General features: G+C 35.8%; 4 protein-coding genes across 4 annotated transcripts; 1 reads left to right on the top strand and 3 right to left on the bottom strand.

Annotated features, from left to right (window-relative positions):
- Window positions 1–370: 370 nt before the first annotated feature.
- Window positions 371–3,384, bottom strand: LOC114168366 (peter Pan-like protein). The gene is made up of 7 exons (XM_028053150.1): window positions 3,284–3,384; window positions 2,980–3,183; window positions 2,380–2,610; window positions 1,896–1,988; window positions 1,626–1,813; window positions 1,256–1,449; window positions 371–737 (listed from the first exon to the last, which is right to left on the bottom strand). Exons 1-7 carry the CDS (start codon window positions 3,284–3,286, stop codon window positions 619–621), a joined length of 1,032 nt encoding a protein of 343 aa, XP_027908951.1. The 5' UTR covers window positions 3,287–3,384; the 3' UTR covers window positions 371–618.
- Window positions 3,385–9,012: 5,628 nt separating this feature from the next.
- Window positions 9,013–13,308, bottom strand: LOC114168524 (photosystem II stability/assembly factor HCF136, chloroplastic-like). The gene is made up of 9 exons (XM_028053377.1): window positions 12,904–13,308; window positions 12,573–12,808; window positions 12,347–12,477; window positions 11,942–12,074; window positions 11,210–11,332; window positions 10,510–10,584; window positions 10,228–10,343; window positions 9,630–9,713; window positions 9,013–9,285 (listed from the first exon to the last, which is right to left on the bottom strand). Exons 1-8 carry the CDS (start codon window positions 13,202–13,204, stop codon window positions 9,647–9,649), a joined length of 1,182 nt encoding a protein of 393 aa, XP_027909178.1. The 5' UTR covers window positions 13,205–13,308; the 3' UTR covers window positions 9,013–9,285; window positions 9,630–9,646.
- Window positions 13,309–14,824: 1,516 nt separating this feature from the next.
- On the top strand, window positions 14,825–17,785 carry LOC114169248. The gene is made up of 6 exons (XM_028054304.1): window positions 14,825–15,511; window positions 15,641–15,793; window positions 15,955–16,077; window positions 16,156–16,200; window positions 16,394–16,977; window positions 17,087–17,785. The coding sequence occupies exons 1-6, from the start codon at window positions 14,929–14,931 to the stop codon at window positions 17,759–17,761; spliced, it is 2,163 nt and encodes a 720-aa protein (XP_027910105.1). The 5' UTR covers window positions 14,825–14,928; the 3' UTR covers window positions 17,762–17,785.
- Window positions 17,786–18,660: 875 nt separating this feature from the next.
- On the bottom strand, window positions 18,661–20,150 carry LOC114169252 (lignin-forming anionic peroxidase-like). The gene is made up of 4 exons (XM_028054309.1): window positions 19,819–20,150; window positions 19,515–19,706; window positions 19,264–19,429; window positions 18,661–19,181 (listed from the first exon to the last, which is right to left on the bottom strand). The coding sequence occupies exons 1-4, from the start codon at window positions 20,035–20,037 to the stop codon at window positions 18,784–18,786; spliced, it is 975 nt and encodes a 324-aa protein (XP_027910110.1). The 5' UTR covers window positions 20,038–20,150; the 3' UTR covers window positions 18,661–18,783.
- Window positions 20,151–21,600: the final 1,450 nt, after the last annotated feature.

Genomic DNA, 21,600 nt, shown 5'->3' with positions numbered 1-21,600 from the left:
CTGTGATATATGTTATTCGCCACTAATAACTTTTGGAATTTGTATTACAGACGAATGTTCTATAAATAAACCAAAACAATTACCTTCATAAACAAATAAAATTACTTCTGTAAATTGATTTATAGAAACCCTTACACAGTTTCTATAGAAAATGAAGTTTCATTTTTAAGCTGTGAATTAGTTTACTTACAAAATTTATATATTTTTTCAATTGAAAGTGTTCAAGAAATAATTAATCTAAGCAGATTAGATTCCATATATTACGGATTAGGAGGTTTCAGTTGATTAAAATGTCAGTCATTATAAAACATCAGAAGAGAATAATCATGTGAACACATTATAAATTCTGGTTAAGAGCAATGTAAACACATTTTAAAAGCAAAAAATGAAACCTCAAAGGAAGCAAGTGGTGAAAGTAAAGTTACAAATAAAATGATAGTAAAAACGAACGAACATCGTTTGATTACTCTAAATTTATGGATTTTGACAGAAATATATGAATTGTATTGCACAACCACCAGAATACTCGATGTGAAAATTTTCCAGTGGCATCTATTGGAGTGTTAAAGATCTACAACACAAGTTCAATGTTACACCACCATCTGATACCACATGCGACTAATCAAGTTCTTCATCTTCATCTTCACTATCCTCTGCATGTTCTCCTTCTTTGTCGCCTTCTGCATCTTCTTCACCCTCCATCTCTTTATCACCTTTTCCTTTGCCTCCAGTATTTCCTGATAAGGAAGAGTAAGCACAGTAGTTAGAAAAGACCGAGAAGGGTTATGTGGGAAGCATGTGCAAAGAACAAGTTCGTAGACAAATGATGCAGGCAATTGAAGACTTCAAAATTAGAAGAAAAATGACTAGGGGGCTAAAAGCAATGATCAAGGGAGAAGAGGAAAAGAAAAAAATTAACTTATGAGAGTTGCTCAAGAAGCAAAGACTTCTCTACAGGACATAATCAATTGATTTCAGAAGGATCACCATGTCTATTATACCAGAAAGTAATAAAAATGACAACTTTAATGACAATGTCATCTATCAGCATCAAGGGAATATGTCTAATGAACTGCTATTCACCACGCTTTTAGTAAAAGTACTTCTGGATTTGGTACTTTCAAATCAAGATATGAAGAACTGCTATTCACCACACTCTTGGTGAATATTAGACAGCTAATATAATTGGTGTTTCGATAGAATTTTTAGTAATAACAAAAGAATCTACTTGAGGTCGAAGTGTAGGATCAGATACCATATTCACTGAAGAGAATTTCACCCGAACACAGTCCCTTCTCAATTTTAACTAGTTGAAGAGTCATCCTGGGTCCAATCTCTTGCAATTTGACAGCACTTTTTGTAGAAGCACGATTAACTCTACCAAGATCACTAGACAAAGTAATTGTTGCTGCTTCCTCATCAGCTTCACTTTCGGATCCATAGCCAGCCCTTAAAAATCAAAAAGTTAAAGAATTAGGAGGAAACAGCCTGGCTAATTATTTTGTACAGATAGCAGAATGCAAAGGTCAATTGGATCATATCATACAAGTTTTCTTCCAGATCATCATTCAAAATCAAAAAGTAAAAAAAAAATGAAAACTTGATTAATTAAGCAAGTATCGTACTTTGTGACAAAATCACTAACGTCTTGAAGATTCCTTAGATCAGGAACCTGATGGGTCTGTACAAGTTTTCTTAATCTGCGTGAAACACCTACAGGTTGTAATCTAATGGAATAATGCCGAAAATCAATGAGCTTAGTGTCTTTGTTATAATTAAGCAACAGGATTCTTTGGCAAGTGGAGAGCTTAACCTGAAATAAAAAGTCGTCACAGTAAGAGATGAAGGACTTGGGTGTGAAGTAAGTCAGATGTGATGTGTGCATATAAACTCACAGTTTTGACATCAATTGTTGGAAAAATATTCTGAAACATGTTAGTTGTAAGCTGTAGAGGTAACTCTCCTCTCACAAATCCTGAAAGCACAATCTGACAAGAAAACAGAGACATAAATGTTAGACAAACAACAAATATATACAACTTAAACTATCAATAGTTACTAAGTAACTGGTTACATCTTTTAAAACCAAAGTTTCAACCCGTTGCAAAAAGTTTCATCTAGCTCAAACAGTTAAGAATGTATAAGAAAAAAATAAAGTTTCATACAAACTAAGAGTTCTTGACCATCTTATCAGTCTTCAACTTGATAAGGATTAAAAGTAAAACATAATAAATCATCTCTTCGTATCACATCACTAGTGATAACAACATGGTGAATTGCATTTGAGGAATAAATATTATCACAAAAAATTATCAATTATGCCTTACTTTCAAGAATCTGTAACCCTTCAGTAGAAAGTGAGTACAAAGAATACTTTACCAAAGCAGAATTTTTGAAAAGATCCTTAGGGCATCTAGGATGCAATTGAGATCGCGCAATGTCAGCAGCCAATGAATATTCTTGTATCTTAAACGTAAGAGTAGGCCCTTGAGGGGTTGTTGCAACCCTCAAGTAGGGTGAACTTGCAGTTTTTGACAATATAAAGAAATGCGTGACACCCATTGGTCCAGCAACATTCAGAAAGTCTCTCAAATTATTCCGTTTCTTTTCCTGCAACATAGAAGACAAAAATTTATACATTTAACTTTAAGACACACAAAACAATTTCGCTAAAACCTTGTAAGACCACTATGAAAGACAAAATTCTCCCTTTCAAATATTGAAATTGACTCCAACTCAACACTACTTGTAAAGTGAAATTAACCCTATGCCAATTAATCCCCATGTCTGGGGATATAATCACAGAAAAATTTGTTTTACCCTTTCACAAATTATAATTTTTACTACATTTCTAGTTGCAGGAACACAAAACAAGAATCAATTTTGAATCCAGCCCTGAAAAGATTACATCAATCTCTACACAGTTAAGTCAAAGATGAACAACGAAAGTTAAGAAGAATAAGGGAATATTGAATTAACCCTAAGGCTGAGAGCAGTATATGGGAGCATCAACTTTCTGAGGTCCATCTGAAGCTGTTTGAGAGAGGCCGGTATCTTTCCTCGTGAAAAGACGAAACTTTTGGGGATTTTCTTTCCCGTAATAGGATCCACGGTGGGTTGCTCTTCCGGTTGCTTCAGCTTTTTCATCACAAAGGGTTTCCTAAACCCATGTTTATTCTTCCTCTGTTCCATTCAAACAGAGAATACTATGAGTTACGATAACGGAAAACCATAATCGAAATGAGAAAAGAGAAACGCAGAAAAAGAGAGACAGAAACATTACCATTGTTTAAGGTTGTGTGCCGCCGAAAGGGTTTAGGCCTGAAGGAGCTGCACAAAGGTTTAGAGTATATAACTAAATGGGAGACAGTGACGAAGGTGAAATATATCTTAAAATTGATAAAAAATAAATAAATAGTTTGAATAGGTATTAGGTTCTTAATTTAAAATGTATTTTTTTAGTATTTAATAAATTTAAATTTCAAAAAATATTTATATTGTATTTGTTACTTTCTTTTTAATTTATCTTTAAAATATTTTTAGCCTAACTATCAAAGTATTATTTTTTTTATCATTTGATATTCTATATATTTTCATCATAGAATCGGGTGTACTGTTAAAACAGTTAACAAAAATAATTTATTATGTATAAGTTTTTAATATTCTAGATCTTGTTATTCATATTTTAACTTAAATAATAGTAAGTGAATAGTAAAATTGATGTAAATAAGTTAAAAACTTATTTTATAACAAATCATTAGACATTAAAAATAAAATATAATAGCGTATTAAAGACTGAAACTTTAATATTTCTTAAAGAAAATTGATTCTATTTAAAAATTGAGGACCATTTCTTAAATATCCTATCCACAAAATTAAAATTTAAGGCCTTACTCAAGGGTCTTGAGTCCACTACCATTAAGATACACAACATTAATAATTTTCAAATTATTTCAAACATTATCTTTTAACAAAATATTTCTACAATTTCTTTTTACCAAAGTTTGGTCTTGTTTGATCCAATTTTTTACTTATAAGAATATGTTTAAGTAAACACACTTTTAAAAAAATACCTTATACTTTTGTGCAGGAAAAAAAGTTTGAAAAATTAACTCAATAAATTTAATTATAACTTAAGTGTAATTTCTTTCTAAAAACCTTTCTCATCAATTTCTTCCTCGTGCAAGATTTCTTCTTTTTTATTGATTACAATTATTGTAACAAACGTGTCCATATTTATTTTAAAATTTGGACCGAATCAGACCGAAATGAACTAGATCATATCGAATCGAATTGCACCGAACAAAACCAAACCAAATCGGACTAGACCAGACCAAACTAAACCGGATTGAACAGCACATGACTCAACTGAATCAGACTGAATCAAACCAAACTGAACCTCACGGAATCGAACCGAACCAAACTGAAACAAACTGAACCAGACCGAACCAAACCAGACCAGACTGAACCGAATCGAACCAGAATGAACCGAATTGGACCAAACCGAACTGGACTGAACCGAACCGGACTGAACCAAACTGGATCGAACTGAACTGGACCAAACCGAACCAGATCGAATCGAAATGGACCGAACCAAGCCGGACCAAACCGAACTGGACTGAACCAAACCGGACCAGACCGAACCGGATCGGACCAGACCGAACTAAATCAGACTGAACCAAACCAAACTGAATCGGACTGAACTGAACTGGACTAAATCGGAAAGGACCAGACCGGACTGAACCAAACCGAACCGAATCGAACCGCATTAAACCGAATCAGACAAAACTAAACCAGATTGAGCCCAACTGAACCGGACCAGACTGGACCAAATCGAAATGGACCGAACTGAACTGGATCAGATCGAACCAAACTGCACCAGACTGAACCAAACCAAACAAGACCAGATCGAACTGAATAGAATTCGACAAAATTGAATCGCACTGAATCGAACCAGACTGAATCGAACTGAGCTGAACTACACCAAACCGGACCGAACCCAACCAGACCGAACCCAACTGAACCAAACCATACCGGACAAGAATAAACGGAATTGGATCGAATCGAACTGAGACGAACCAGATCGAAACGAATCGGACCGAACCGAAGTAGACCGAACCAAACCGGACCGAATCAGATCAGATCGGATTGAATCGAATCAAACAGAATCAGAACAAACCAAACCAGCCCAAATCAGATCAGACCGGACTGAACCGAACCAAACTGAATTAGAACAAACCAAACCTGACCGAATCAGATCAGACCGAATTGAACTGAACCGAACTGAATCAGACCAAACCAACCCCTACCAGACTGATCAAAACCGAACCGAATAATTTTGATCTGAATCAAATCGAACTGGACTGAACTGAACCGGACTAAATTGAATCGTATTGGATCGAACCGGAACAAACAAAACCGAACGAAATCAAACCAAAGAAACTAGATTGAACTGAACCAGACCGAACCGAACCGAACTACATTGAATCAGATCAGATCAGACCGAACTTGATCGGACTGAATCGAATCAGAGCAGACTGAACCAAACCCCATTGAACCGAACCGAAGCCGAAAAAACTGAACTGGATCATATCGAACCGAACTGCACCAGACCAAAGCGAACCAAACTCCACCGGACTGAAATGAATCAGACTGGAACAAACTGAACCAGACTGAATTGAACCAGACTAAATCGAAGTAAGCTGAACTGCACTAAATCGGACTAAACCAAACTGGACCAAACCAGACCGGATCAGACCAAACCAGACCGGACAAGACTAAATAAAATCGAACCGAACTAAACCAAACCGGACTGAACCGAACAAAAATGAACTGAACCGAACCAGCCGAACCGAATCGGACGGAACTGAATCGGACCAAACCGAACCGAACCAAACCAGACCGAATCAAACCGAACCGGACCAGATCGAATCAAACCAAACCGAACCTACCCGAACCGAACCGGATCGAGGTGAACCAAACAAAACCGGACAAAACCAGACTGGACCAGACCAAACCGGACCGAACCAAAATGAACCAAACCAAATCAAACCGGACCATAACGGACCAGACCAGGCCGAATCGGAACGGACCAGACCAAACCAAACCGAACTGAATCGAACCGAACCGAACCAAATTAGACCGGACCGAACCGAACCGGATCAAATCAAACCGAACCGGACCGAATCGAACCGAACCGACCCAAACTTGACCGAACCGAACTGAACCGAACCGGATCGAACCAAAGCAAATCGGACCGGACCGAACCAAATCGGACTGGACCAGACCAAACCGGACCGAACCAAAATGAACCAAACCAAATCGGACCGGACCGCAACGGACCGAACCAGGCCGAACCGGAACAGACCAGACCAAACCAAACCAAACCGAATTAGACCGGACCAAACCGAACCAGATCGGATCAAACCGAACCGGACCAAATTGAACCGACCTGAACTGGACCGAACCGAACTGAACCGAACCGGACCAGACCAAACTGAATCGAACCAAACCAAACCCAACCCAACCAAACCAGACCGGACCGCACCAGACCAAATCGGACCAGACCAGACCAAGCCGGACCGAACCAAAACGAACCAAACCAAACCAGACAGGACCTGACCGGACCGGACCAAACCAGACTGGACCGGACCAAACGAACCGGAACGGACCAAACTAAATCGGACCGAACCAAACCGAAACGAACCAAACCGATCGAATTGGACCAAACCGAATCGAATTGGACCGAACAGAACCAGTCCGAAACGGACCGAATCGGACCAAACCGAATCAGACCAGATTGAATTGTACCGGACTGAACCGAACCAGACCGAATTGAACCGGACCAAATCGAACGGGACCGAACTGAACTGAACCGGATTGGACCGGACCAAACCGGATTGGACTGAACCGGACCTGACCAAACTGAATCGAACCGAACTGGACCGAACCGAACCAGACTGAACCAAACCGGACCAAACTAAACCAGACCGAACCGGACCGAGTCGAACCGAACTGAATTCTACCGAACCAAACCGAACCGAACCAAATCGAATTGGACCAAACCGAATCGAATTGGACCGAGCCAGACCAAACCGAACCGAATTGGACCAAACCGAATCGGGCTAAACCGAACCAAACTGAACTAGACCGAACCGAACTGGACCGTACTAAATTGGACCGGACTGAACTTAACCGACATAGGAAAGTTGTTTTTTAATTGCGTAAAAATGTCACACCCAATCTTTTCAGCAACAATACTATAATCGTAAGCTCCCTCTTCAACAAATCAGACATAATGTTATTCACTGAATTAAATATAATAAGTCTATAAACAATAACATAAACAATCTATATACTTTCAATTAAAAAAATTAAGCATAATGTTATTCTCTAAATTAAATATAACAAGTGTATAAATAATAACATAAACAAATTGTGTATTTTCAACAAAAAAAATCCAAAGGACAAACTTAAATTGGTGTGTATTAACCTTTGACAAAAATAATTATGTTGTCAAAATGGAGAACGAGTTTCAAAAATAATAAAAGCGTAAATATTGAAGATAAGTTTTTAAAAAGAGAAAAAAAAGTGAAATGATTGTGATTAAACATTGAGTATAAAAAGATGAGAATAATGTAAAAGACAAATAAGAGAATGATAAAATGTTAGGGTTAGGGTTCAAAAAAAGACATACAATTGGTGGAGTGGGAGGTGTTAGAATTGTGCTGAAGGTGGTAAGGTGTGAAGGCGAGAGCAAAGGGGAAGGAGTGGCATGACCATCAACGATAAGGATGGTGATGAGAAACTCTTGATCATTGTCTCAATAGTAGTAGTTGAATTAAAAATAGAGTGTACACAATGTTTAGGATACAAGGCCATGAAAGAGTAAAAGGAATACTGTGAATATAACCCTAACGTACCATCTTGAAAAACATATAAGATTAACTTCAACTCTAAAATCTTGGTCTCCAATTATGAGGTGTTATTCGTTAGAGTATGATGATATGATTATGATATGCACCATTTATTTTGATCACATTTTTTTTTTTGAAGATCTTTGATTCAAGAAATTAATCCACACTAATTTAGTCAAGTCCATGGATAGGATGAATCAAGATTTTTAACTACTTTACTACGACGATTAATCCGTTTCAACATGATAAAATGAATTGTGTCATTATTTTGTTGTTTTCAACAACAGAACTATACTTTCTTTTGAGATCTGTTAAGAACGTTTAAATTAAACTTTCTTTTTATCATTTGATCTTGATTTGTTTTAGTAATATCCTACTATACAAATGTTAAATTTCTAAAATAATTGCATATATCCACCTCTCCTCCTTTGACAAATCATTTAATCATTCAAATTAAGTATTTATGCAGTAAATTAATTATAAATAAAACTAAACAATAAATCAGTGGGGAAAATTTTCCAGACACTAATAGCTAGTCACACGAAACTAATTTAAAGACAACATTTTAACATTGCATGTTACTAATTTAAGGAACAATAAATGTGTAGTTGCATGCACAATGTTTCTGCTCATGGACGCTTTTTAAGATCATAGTTCAGTAATACATAATATCATATCAAAAACAACTTTTTGAAAAGACAATGACAAATACTTTACACTCTATTTTGAAAGAAAACTATAAAAATAATTTTCTTAAGAAATTCATTCTAAACAAATTTCGTTAACCGGCTTTGAACAAATTTTTAATCAATTCATTCACTTACTTAGAACTTTACTAGCATTTTTAATAAAAATAAGAAATGACTTCTAAAGTAGATTTGATAAAGTCATTGAAATATTTTTTTTTTCTCAATGTAAAGTTGTGTCTTCAAGCACGAATTACTGTAGGGATAATTTTTTTTTAAATCTACTAATTTCAAAAAAAGAAATTAAGCCTGTTTGATAAATTTGTCGGTTTTCAGAGTATGCATCTGAATCCAAATATGCTTATTGAAATAACAGCTAATGATACAATCTATCGTGTGATGATCTCTGATGCCGAAGAAGTGCTTTTGCAATACTTTACTTTTGCCGTACAACATATATGCATTATAAAATTTAATTTTAATGTGATAATAACATGCCATTACAATTTTACATTGACATAACATAACTCTCTTTACAGTAATATAGTTTGTTCCTATACTTCCTCACATTTTTTGTTTAGCACAACAGCAAGAGTCGATTTGATCCCATAGCTCTCTCCAGAGTAATGAATGTTAATCATGGATATGTAATCTGCTACAAAATTGCAATCGAGGCAACAAACCTACAAAATTACTTAATTCAATCATAAAGTCACGCAATTCAGATAACCTAGCAAAATTAATGTAGCCAAGGACGATCAACTTAAAATCATCTAACCAGCTTTCAGATAATAAGTTCCTGACTGTTGAAGGTAGTTTCAGATTTACTTCATAATTTGTCTTGTCTAGTTAATAGTCAATATTTTTCTCCCCTCTATTTTTTCTTTCCTTCTACAACTTCTATCTTATTGTAAACCAGAAAGACAGGGAGATACTCTTCTGGCATTTTCAGCTTCTAAAAACTACAGGTGATGTTCAAAGATATGCTGCTAATGTCATCCAGAATCAGGAGTAAAACATTACTTACCATGTTGAATTATAACTCTATCCAAGGTAGCGAAGCAAGACTCCGTCATTCCCCAATACAAATCCTTTTTTGTCATCAATGAACCTGCAACAAGTAGACCATATACAATAAGATTTTACTTCAGAAGTTTTATAACCTTCAAAATAGCATTAACCAATTCCCAAAACTCCTGTATACTCTTTCCGGGAAAATTTGTCATTCCGTTATTTTTAAAACATAAAAGATAACATTCTATTTCTAGTCAACTGCATCCATCATAAAATTGGAAAGTATCATAAAGACAAATAAAAAATACAAAGAGTACATTGGAATCCCTTAATATTTTTTAAGATTTCGCATAATATATTTGTTTTCTTTACGTTTACAACAACCCCTTTATAAGGGTACACAACACTTTTCAAACAATTAGGAGAAATTAGTGAAGAAAGATAGGGGAAATGAGTGTGATTTACTCAAATATAAATATAAAAAAAAAAGGCAACATGTGGAGCCTGGTGTGGTTAGACAGGGAACTTGCCCAATTAAACTTTAGTTTTTAAAGGGTAGAAAATAAATCGCTATAATTATAAATTTGAGGCTCAGTAATAGTTAGACTGACTTCACTGAGTATAAATTTGCAGCAATGTTGTCAGCAGCTTTGTCACGGATCCATGACTGGCCACCATTAGTAGTTCTCAAAAGAATACCACTTCCTCCTGCTGCCCAAGCCTCATCCTGTATACATAATTTAGCAAATTACATATACAAAAGAATGGCTTCCTCATTGCTCTCTGGTTTAAAAATTAAAAAGAATATTGCAATACTTGTTACACGCAAGATTGTTTACACGCAAGAATTGCTTACTTAATAAAGCAATTATTTGAATGAAGGAACACTTTACCGTTGAACGATATCCAACATCAAGAATGCCAAAACCTCGGCTTTGAACAGGAACCTCCTCAAATTCTTCAGTTAACTGAAACAATAATATATATTAGCTCATATTTGAAAAGAAATGAAGCAGACATCTACAGCAAGCAAAAAGTGCAACAGAGCCAATTATCTCTTATCAATAGATTTTAACTCATCAGTTTAGAAATCTATCCTATTTTGTACAAAAACAACAGAAACAAAAAAGTTTCAAGCACTTGAGTGCTTTGTTAGAAAGAGCTTTCATTCCTATAACCCTCTTCAACTTCTCCCTAGTTTAACAAGATGCAACTCAAACATTTTGGGCTAGTTGAATTGGGAACACAGATAAGTTTGATAAAACATGTACCGGGCAATCATTATTTTCCAAAATCAATCCATTTCCAAACATGCACTTAGTGTCACACGACAACAACAAAAGGAAATTGAATGCAAGAAAGATCTTTGATCAAAAACAGAAGTTTCCTGTTAATAAATGAGAGAAGGGAGAAAAAACCAGTCTATGAATGTATAACATAAAGATGGAAATGTCCGAGTGAGGAAGGGTAACAAAATTAAAAGTAATTTAAGACTTAGGAAAATATTTAAAAGATTATCCACAATTAAGGACTGAAATGGAAGACTTTTATCTCACATTCATACCATGGAATGAAATTCTCAGAACTACTTACCCCTGTGCCCTTGCTGAGATAAAGACCACCTCCACGAACAAGAAGCCAAAGACCACCATCAGCTCTCCATCCCATGTTCTGTATTCTTCTGGCCACTGCTCTATTATGTGGCTGCCAGAACGGCTGAAAATAAAATAAAATAAAAGAGTTATTGCCTACTACGCAGAAGACAAATCACCAGTCAATGTGATACCTCATGGTTAAATAGAAAAGAAATCATCTATACAATCCACTATCTGAGATATATATATCCTAAGGAAGAGCTAATGCACCACCATAGAATTTAGAATCATTAAGCATTGAAAAAGGAAGAAAGTTTTTACAGTAAAAAAGCTGGTGAAGAAGAAACAGAGAAAATCCTCTGATTTTGTCTGTTGTTAAATAACTATTTTTCCACGGAGGTATATTCTATCTATGGAATCAACTGGATGAAAACAAAGAAAAGAAATTCTAGGACAAATCCAAAAGGAAAGTTTTGTACATCACTTTAGCTTACTTTTTGGGCCTTACAACCAAGAAGACCCAACATCAGAGAAAAATATTTTCATTACTTCAGTAACTGATGTAATCTGTTTCACCTGACCAGCTTATGGCTGCTACTTCAGAATTTTCATATTGACAATTTCATTTCAGGCGAACATTTTCTCATAACTCAAATTCTAGGAAAGGCATAGCACAATTACCACACACAACAAAGGCAAAAAAAAGGTCATCCTGAAGTAAAATCCTCACCTGACCAGGCTCCCAGGTTAAGTAGAAGTTGCCCCGACTTGAGACTGCAACATACCTTCCATCTGGAGAGCGATTGACAGTATTGAAAGTCCCAGTGTAATAGCTTGCACCACTAATACCACTAGAAACTGTTCTGAAGAAGCAACACAGATAGATAAATGCCTTGACATATAAAATTGAAAACGTTCAACATTCACATAACAATGAGTTTTTGAAGCACAAAGCCGAATAAGACAAACTTCTTCAACAAACAAACCCATCAACACTCACCCTACAGCCAAACTCAAACATTTCAATTTTGTTAACACTCCACTTACTATTTTGAAAGAGTAGCATTAGGACACTACACCATATCCGTGACAGTTCAATGCATACATAGACACTTGTGCATTATTGGAAACTCACCTGTTAAGAGTAGCCGACACAGTTTCCTGAACAGCAGCTCTCCAGTTGTAACCCCTGTTAGCAGTAACGTATATTGCACCTTCGTCAGTGACCATCTCTGCACTCTTCTCACCAGTCGCTTTTATGTACACCTGCAATACACCCCATTACATTTCAGCACAATTTTCACAAACACAGAAATAAACACAAATATTATTATTAGAATGAATAACAAAGCATAAACAACCATATCCCCAGGAAGTTCAGCACTGAGAGGTATCCTCTCCCAGCTTTCTCCAGCATCAGCAGTGTACAACAGAATCGCAGGTTTTCCAACTATCCACCCTTCCTTCCCCTTGAAACTGATAGAATTAAAGCGATAGTTGAAATCTTCATCTTCGGCAGAGGGAATCGAACGCGCAGCCCAAGTGTTTCCTCCGTCCTTCGTCTCCAGAATTGTTTGCCTCGTCCCGAGAAGAAAACCTAAAATACGAACACCGTTCATTCATTCAACTCCAATTCAAACCAAAACAACAGCATCCAAGTCGACACGAGAGAATACTACAAATTTACAATACCGTGGTTGGGGTCGTCGGGGACAAAAGCGATGTCGAGAAGCACGACGCCGGGGTCGATAGGGAGGTACACTCTCTCCCACTCCGAAAGCGTGTCTTCGGCCCTCGCCGGAAAGTGAGGAAGCGAAACCGATATTGCGGCGGTTTCGGCGAGGAAGCGTCTCCTGCTCCGGGAAATGTCGTCGGAAGAAGAAGAAGAGGCTTTGACAACGAGGCTTCGATTCCGAGGGAAGGTTCGCGAAGAATGTAGAGAAGGCCTGAACAAGGAGGTTGAGTCGGTGAAGGTGAATTGCAGAGTGGCCATTTTCGTGTTCTCTGTGTTTTCTCTCTCTGCCTTATCCTAACGGGCTTCGCGGGTGATTTCAACCACTTCACCTTCACTCAGTGGATCATATGCTTCCAATTTCCAAATCTTTCTTTTTTTCTTTTATATTTATTCTATCCACCACTTCTACATCAGAACTAATTTTTCTACCACATTTTTTTTTCCTCTTAAAACGATAAATAAAATAAGTGTTAGGAATCTCAAGTATAGACTAGAAATAAAAAATATAGAATTGTACAAAAATAAAGATTCATTATCTTAAAATTTTAGGTTAAAAATAATATTAATATTTTATATAATTAAATTCAGATCTATTGATATTATATTTTCTCGTAAAACTCCCTCGATCTAACAAATATATTAGTAGAAATTTAGTAGAAATTTTTGAGTAATATTCTTACACGGGCTCATTTGTACGTAACTAATACTTTTTACATTCTTTTCTATTCACCGCATCAGAATAGAAAAACAAAAAGTAAACAAAATAGATACCATATTGCATGCTACAACATATAATTTTGTTACCTTATAATCTTTTGGTTGTTTTCCAATATCCATTTCTGAATTATGAAACCTGAGATTGATTATTTAATATTACTACTTCAATTACTAAGGTTACAAAATTTGACCTGTTATGAATGAGAAATTTTGTTAATTTGTAGAAGGAATTGAAAGATAACTTATACTCTGACAACAAATTATTTGGGTTATTTTCTAATTAATAATCATTGGAAATATATATTGTGATTGGGAATGACGAAAATAATGAGGTTAAAAGTGATATAAAGGACCTTAGTTTTTTTTTTTTTTTCTCTTTATAGAGACTAAAAGGAGTAGAACAAAGATCCTTGTGCTAAAAACAGGGACCATAAATAACCCATTTATGTAACTTTTTGTTAACTAGATTCCAAATTTAAAATTACTAAAATATTATGCAGGGATTAAGACATTAAGACACATTAAAATTCTAAAGTTTCCCCTAATTTTAAAATGATGCAGGGATTAGTAAAAAGTTTAAAGCAGAAAGACATTAAGACATTGATTCTCAATCACAAACAGCCACTACGTGGAGAGGAAAAATAGATTCCAGACATTCGTAAAGTTGCCCGTGTTATCATTTTCAATCAAATAAACTCTCTTTTCATATCTGAAACAAATTTAATCTCTACTTGAATTTTCTGCGTTCAAATATAAGAGAAAACAATAAAACTGATATACAACACAGAATAAAAAAATTACTGAATATATATATCTTTTAGTCAATGATCCTATGACTCTATTTTTTACTTCTATCTTCTATTTCTTTTACATGGTTTAATGTAAGTTATTAATTAATATATTACTATCTTTTTATTTTAAAAAATCAATGATATAAAGTAAACCACGTCAAAAAAATAAATGATGGGAGTAAAAAATGATAGTAAAAATACAATTTTCCATCTTTTATTCATGTAAGCAAAGAATGATGATGACAACACTTTAGAATAATATATATACAAAAGAGAGAAAGAGTGCAGGAAACTTTCCTTGTGGAAGTAATCAAGAATCGCACAAACATGTATAAATAATGATAAACCCTCTTAATTACATCATTTCAAAACTAAATCAAAATGCACGCATTCAACTATCTAACTAGAGTTTGCATTAGCAAGTACATACATATATAACGAGTGCTTGAGTTGAAGGCATTGTTGCATGGAACAATGGAGAAAGAGAAAGAAATAATGGCAGAAGGAGAAGTGTTGAAGTTTGATGAGACAACGATAAGCGCTCAAAGAGCTGCAAGGAGTGGAAACTGGAGAATGTTCAAGAAAATCTTGGAGAAAGACACAAAGCGTTTGGTGGAGCCTTTTGACTTGTTTGGGAACACTGCGATTCACATTGCAACACGTTCCAACAATCCAGGGCTTCTCCGTGAGTTGTTGGAAATGCTGAGTGAGAAGGAGAGGTGGCATGCATTGAGGAAGGGGAATTGTGTGAATAACACCCTTCTCCATGAGATCATCTTCTGTACTACGATGGAGATGGCTGGTGTTGTGTTGAAGTTTCAGAATGAGGCTGCACCAGAAGAGATATCAGAAGAAATACCAGAAGAAAAGAGAAGGGTGCCATTGCTAGAGATCGTAAATGACTCAGGTGAAACCCCTCTCTTTAGAGCTGCTAAACTTGGCAGGCTTAAGATGCTCAAGTATATGGCCAAACATGCTGAGGGTGACATAAGAAGGCTTTTTGTTAGATTTGACAAATATTCCATTCTTCATGCAAGCATTCTTGGACAGTTTTTTGGTACCTACATCTCTCACTTTGTGTTCTATGTCTCTATCTACTACTCACTATTAACCATGAAAAGAATAAAGAAGAATACTTTTTTCATAAGACAGTGACTAGGGTGTTGATTCTCTCTTTCTGGTACAGATGTTGCTATCTGGTTGTTAAAAATGGATGAAAAACTAGCTCAACACAAGGATATGAATGGAATGACATGTCTTCAACTTCTATCCAATATGCCACTTGTGTTTAGGAGCCAAGCCCCTACCATGGGAACACTGAAGAACCTTATATATAGCAGTACATCTCTCTGTCTCAATATTCCATTTTCCTAATTCCACATATATTATGTTACAATCAATTTTTTCAAAGGTCACACTTCACTTTTGAATACAATGGGTATATAGAGACACACACACAACATGAATTGGTTCTCATGGATTGAAATTTGGCTGACACAGTGCTTCCGGAGGAAGGATATGAAATCCATGATGATGATGATGAAAATGGCAGTGCTGACTACACACGTCAAAGGAACGATATAGAAAGTGGCCAACAAGAGAAGAACAATTTTCCTAGTTCAGGTACTCCTGGTCAAGAAAATTGTTTCTTAAGGTCAAGAATATAAATCACAAGTGTGACAAAAATTCACAAATTTGCAGTTCTTTCGAGGATCAACTATGCTGTTTGGAGAACTCTGGCTAAAGGTTACAAGTTACAGCTAGCTTTAATTATTAACAGATGTTATATTTTATTTTGTTGTCATGCGATCTGATTTAACATAGGTAAGACTGTCTCATCCTCAAACATCTGTCAACTACTGACAAAACAAACCAGATTAACTGTGTCTTATAGTTAGTTTCTGTTTGATCAGTTTTCTGCATGATCATGCATGTGCAGAATTCGATGGGATTGGACGCATATGGCAACTAAAGAAGCAGCATAAATTAGTAGAGCATCTGTCTGAGTTGTTAGTGGAGAAGGACTTTTCATGGCAGATTTCGTTTCACGAAAACTTTCAACCCTTGATTGTATTGCCGGTTCTTTCCTCCAAATCAGACAGGATAAAACACCTTCACTACACGAAGGAGATGCACAAGACCAACAGTGAAATGTCTCGTTCTAGAAGTTACAGACCTATAACCACCGCAACAAGTCTTCCCCATTCTCAGAACTACACGCCACTTCTCATGGCAGCTGGCTCAGGAATCGTGGAAATCGTTGGGAAAATCATTGACAGGTTTCCGGAGGCCATTTGTCACGTTAGCCAGGACGAACACAACGTTCTGCACATGGCTGTGAAGCACCGTCAGCTGAAAATCTTCAACATGCTAAGGAAACATTCCGCATTCAAATCATTGATATTCCGGATAACTGCAGAAGGTCGAACTCTCTTGCACCAAATATCGAGAATGGAGTTTTACGTAGAGCAGCACCTACCCGGTGTTGCATTCCAACTCCAAGACGAGTTGCGCTGGTACGAAGTAAGTTCCTATATTAATGCATTACACCCTTTTCCGTTTATCCTTTAATGCATGCAATGAAATAGTGAATGAATTAGTACTTGAATCTGTGGTGTGTATGAGTGTGCAGCGAGTGAAAGACATTGTTCCAACATACTACCTGATGCACTGTGACAAAGACGGGCTAACGGCGGAGGATGTGTTGGAAATGGAGCATCGAGAGATGCACAAAGAAGCAAAAGGGTGGATTAAGGAAACGGCACAGTCATGCTCGACCGTGGCTGTTCTTGTTGCCACGGTGGTTTTTGCGGCGGCGTACACCATCCCAGGTGGCACTAATCAGAACAATGGCACGCCTTTGTTTCTTGGTTCTCGAGTGTTTCTGTTCTACACTGTGACGGATGTTGTGGCACTTGTGAGTTCACTGGCATCGGTGGTGATGTTTCTGTCAATCCTAACATCCCCGTTTGAGCTTTGGGATTTCCGAAGGTCTCTGCCGCAGAAACTGAGCTTAGGGTTTGCCTCTCTCTTCTTCTCGTTGGTGTGCACGATGCTCACATTCAGTGCAACAGTTTTGCTGACCATTCGGTTGGAGAATCACCAGAAATGGGCTTCTGTTTTGTTTTGCTGTGCTGTGTTCTTTCCTGTGGCATTTTTTTGGAGAATGCAGTTTCCACTTTACAAGATGATTCGACATCTCGCTAAGCGACTGTTCAAGACGCTTAGACAAGTAGTGCCAACTACGTTTGTCAAATATTCTCGGAAAAGGGCTCAGACAAGAAATTATAACGTTATCAATGACTAGCTGGCTAGTTCTGAGAAACCAATAATTCATGTCATCTTAAACTTCTAAAATGATATATATATATATATATATATATATATATATATATATATATATATATATAAAGACGTGTGTGTGGCCCTACATAATACTGAAAATGTGCCATGAGTTCCTTCATTCATATATTTGTCTTCCTAATTCCTGATTCACGAGACACCAAAAATCATATTTTATTATTGAGATAATTAAAAGCATACATCCTTCCGATGTGCTAGCTTGAAATTTCCGATAGCATTTTTCATGCCAGACTAGAAATTGAATGCATACAAAAAAAGGTTTAGGAAATAAATTCGGACTTCTACATAGGGATTTATTGAAATGAATAATTTAAATTCTGATGCAGCACAGAATAAAAAGAATGTATATCTTTTATTAATGCAAGCAAAGAATGATAGCAGCCCTTTTTAGAATAATATATGTACAAAAGAGGAAAAAAAATGCAGGAATCTATGTCATGCTCAAAGAAGCAAATGGGTGGATTAAGGAAACTTCTCTGCTTCTTCTTTTTCTGGCTTTTTCTTAAGTAAGTTCCTTATCTAAGATTTGGCATATGTTATCTGCTTAGCTACATTTCAGTTTCTTTATTATTTATTACTTTAGTGAAATAATTAACATAGCTGTAGATTTCACCAGTAATCAACTTTCTTTTTCATGATTTTTGTTGTCATGACATTTTAGATCATGTTAAAATAGTTGATTGATGTCATATATAATTGTTTTAAGGGAAGTAGAGAAATTAAAGGAATAGTGCTAGATCCCCTGTAGTAAAACTGTTTCCTTGATCATATAATGCATTTATGAAACTCAAGATTAGAATGCTAATTGTTTGGAACACTCATTTGATTGCGGCAATAATATCTGTGAAATAACTTAAGATTGCTTGAATGGATTAAATACAATTGATGAATGAAATAGGAACAATAAACAATTGAATAATGAATTATTAAGAGCATAAAAAATAGGGGGAAATGCAAAAACTTGACTTAATTGACAGAGCTGCAAATCTTTCTGATAATTCCAGCTGAACCGGTTAAAGGCTGAATATCTCCCATTTTGATCATAGCAGCTGCAAAGTCAGACTTAAATGTTGTTGGATTTTCGCTGTATTCGGACACAATAGAATCTGTAGAGCCTCCACTGAATAGCACTTGATCAGAGTGAAGAAGACCCTTCTTCTGAATCAAATTCTTGAAGTAGTTGTTGTCAAATGAATTAGGTGTCACCAAATCTAGTGCTGCCAATTTCTTGTCATTTTCGTTGTTATTAAGGGAAGGACAACCCCGTCGACGAGTGCTAGCAAATCCAGCATCAATGTCACTTGCATTGTTGTATATCCTTCCACGGAATGTGAAACATTGAGCTTGTCCAATTGTGTGAGCACCTGCACTCATTAGAACATATATAAAGAACTATACTCTGAAACCGGTGAAAGAAAAATATAAGCAATTTGATTCATCAATTACCAGATAGAGTAACCATGTCTCTGGCAGTGAGTCCCTTCTTTTGGAATCTAGAAATAAGAGTGTCAAGATCGTCTGTGAAAAGTGGAAGGTCACTAGTAGCTTCACTTTTGCTTGCTGTGGTAGAATCTCTTCTTCCAAGATTCACTGTCCATGATGGACCACCCACCTGATCAAGAATTCAAAAAATGAATGATTAATTGCTATATGAGTTAAAACCATCAAACATTTGTGAAGCTAAGTTTGTAACTCACAGCAAATGATGCATCACGAGCAGCTACTGCTACAATGTCTGCACATGATACAACTCCTGGACAAACTTTCTCCACCTCAGTTTTTGCTTGATCGATGACGTTATATCCCCTTACTGAGTTAACATTCTGAAGTGCAGTCTTTTCGCTCTCAATGGAGGAGCTGTCATCAAGCAAAATTGATGCATCACAACCCTGCAACGCATATCAAAACATTCCCAGTTATTGTTCATGAATCTATATGTTCCAAATTAAGCTTATATATGGTGTTATTAACAGATAAAGATAAACTAATGGGTTTGTATACCTGAACAAAACAATCGTGAAAATGAAGGCGAATGAGAGAGGCAGCCATGCGGCGTTCTTTAGAAACTGCAGTACGAATCACAGTTCTGATGGTGGAAAGTGCATTGGGACATGTACTGTCATAAAACTTTGAAGACAATTGTGCATCACATACTGTGGCTAACAACACCAACGTAGTGACAACAAAACCTATAGTGATACTTGGATTTCTATGTGCCATGAATTTGTGTGGTTTTTTGGAAGGCTAAATAAGAATCGAATATGTATAAGTGTAACCTAACACTCAAAAGAAGAAAGGAAGTGAATGATGCTTAAGAAGAAAGAAAATGATTGAAGATGATGAAAAAAAGGGTTGAATGGTGGTGAATTTATAGGGCATGATTTGGTTGTGTGAGAAATTGGCATAGTGAAATGAATGTAATGTGCAAAAGCTGGCTAGGTCACTATTATCTGCTGCAACGTGTTTTTGTGAGTTGATGGCGCGGTAGGAGTTGACCAACTCTATAACTATGGCTATACTATAACCCAAAATCGGAGTTTCGATTACTTCAATTTTGCTTTGCCAAGTTATTATTTGATCCATTAATTGCAATTTATTTGTCAACAGAGGGTTTCTTGCTCTCTATTTCACGTGCTTTCGTGTTGCATGCATTTTTCTATTAATCTTATTGAAAGACACCTTGTCGGCTTCTCCTTGTCTTTTTGTTTTTCACATGACATTTAATTAACAGATTAGTTTGACCAAAACAAAGTTGCAAAGTGACTCGATTTTTCCCACATCATAATTTTGATTCATCCATTTATACAAACAGAATAATAGATAGAATTGACGTCGATTATATACAAAATTTACTGAATATTACCCGTTCGATGACTTTATATATAATCTAAATTAATTAACTATCTTGATGCCATATTTTATATAAAAAATTACCAATATGATAGCAATGAAACAATTACATCTGTATATATTTTAAGTAGGATATATTAAGAAATATTAAATTTATTTTCAAAAAAAAAATTAGAAAACCTATTTGATTACTTTTAGTGAAAATATTTCATGTTTTTTTCTAAAACGAACTATTTTAGATAAGGTACAATGAAAATAATGAATTGTTTTATTTTGATAAGAGTTTTCTAGTCACTCTAAAGAAATGTACTGATACGCGCTGGAGTCAAATTAAGGAAAATAATTTTATTTTTTTTCAAAAGAAAATAAATTTGTGGATGGGAACTTTCTCCTATTTGAAGGTTGACAAACTATCAACATCAAGAATATGGATGTCAACGGGGCGGGTAGGGTACGGATAGTAGCTCCCCCGTACCCTACCCGCTGGATAAATATTCGTCCCGTACCCGTACCCATATCTGTCGGGTATCCGTCATGCGGGTACCCGTCTATTTTTTTCAAATCCACGGGTACCCGTGGATATCCACGGAGATATCTACAGGTATTTACAAAATTATTTAAAAAATAAATATGTAATTATAAATTAAAATAAAATACATCACTGTCATAATTTTAAATAAAGTTCAAACAAACTCATGTTCATACAAGTCCAAATAATTATAAAAATAGATATAAAATGACATTCAACACGATGAAAATTCTTTAATTAGTGTTTTGATCAACAAGTCCACTTTCTCCGATTGATTTCTGAAAAATAATCAAATAATAAATCCCAACTGCCACGTGCCAAGTATTCTTATTTTTATTCCATTATTTGACAACAAGCATACTATAAACGTCACTGTCTATATAGGATTTGATGTATATGCCCAA

Source organism: Vigna unguiculata, chromosome 11 (genome assembly GCF_004118075.2).
Source record: "Vigna unguiculata cultivar IT97K-499-35 chromosome 11, ASM411807v1, whole genome shotgun sequence".
NCBI lineage: Eukaryota > Viridiplantae > Streptophyta > Magnoliopsida > Fabales > Fabaceae > Vigna > Vigna unguiculata.
Note: the sequence above shows the minus strand (reverse complement) of the source record. Positions and strands in the feature narration are given on the sequence as shown.

What these genes read in the sequence shown, in the direction of transcription:
- LOC114168366 (XM_028053150.1), bottom strand. An exon ending in CAACAATTGATGTCAAAACT is followed by an intron (nt 1,814 to 1,895) that starts GTGAGTTTATAT and finishes TTTTTATTTCAG; the next exon opens with GTTAAGCTCTCCACTTGCCA. An exon ending in GTTAGTGATTTTGTCACAAA is followed by an intron (nt 1,450 to 1,625) that starts GTACGATACTTG and finishes TTGATTTTTAAG; the next exon opens with GGCTGGCTATGGATCCGAAA.
- LOC114168524 (XM_028053377.1), bottom strand. Translation starts at nt 13,204, where the DNA reads ATGGCCACTCTGCAATTCACCTTCACCGACTCAACCTCCTTGTTCAGG. An exon ending in CTGAACTTCCTGGGGATATG is followed by an intron (nt 12,478 to 12,572) that starts GTTGTTTATGCT and finishes GGTGTATTGCAG; the next exon opens with GTGTACATAAAAGCGACTGG. An exon ending in ATCTCAGCAAGGGCACAGGG is followed by an intron (nt 10,585 to 11,209) that starts GTAAGTAGTTCT and finishes TTATTGTTTCAG; the next exon opens with TTAACTGAAGAATTTGAGGA.
- LOC114169248 (XM_028054304.1), top strand. Translation starts at nt 14,929, where the DNA reads ATGGAGAAAGAGAAAGAAATAATGGCAGAAGGAGAAGTGTTGAAGTTT. An exon ending in CATTCTTGGACAGTTTTTTG is followed by an intron (nt 15,512 to 15,640) that starts GTACCTACATCT and finishes TTTCTGGTACAG; the next exon opens with ATGTTGCTATCTGGTTGTTA. An exon ending in GAACAATTTTCCTAGTTCAG is followed by an intron (nt 16,078 to 16,155) that starts GTACTCCTGGTC and finishes ACAAATTTGCAG; the next exon opens with TTCTTTCGAGGATCAACTAT.
- LOC114169252 (XM_028054309.1), bottom strand. Translation starts at nt 20,037, where the DNA reads ATGGCACATAGAAATCCAAGTATCACTATAGGTTTTGTTGTCACTACG. An exon ending in TTCACGATTGTTTTGTTCAG is followed by an intron (nt 19,707 to 19,818) that starts GTATACAAACCC and finishes TATGCGTTGCAG; the next exon opens with GGTTGTGATGCATCAATTTT. An exon ending in AGACATGGTTACTCTATCTG is followed by an intron (nt 19,182 to 19,263) that starts GTAATTGATGAA and finishes TAATGAGTGCAG; the next exon opens with GTGCTCACACAATTGGACAA.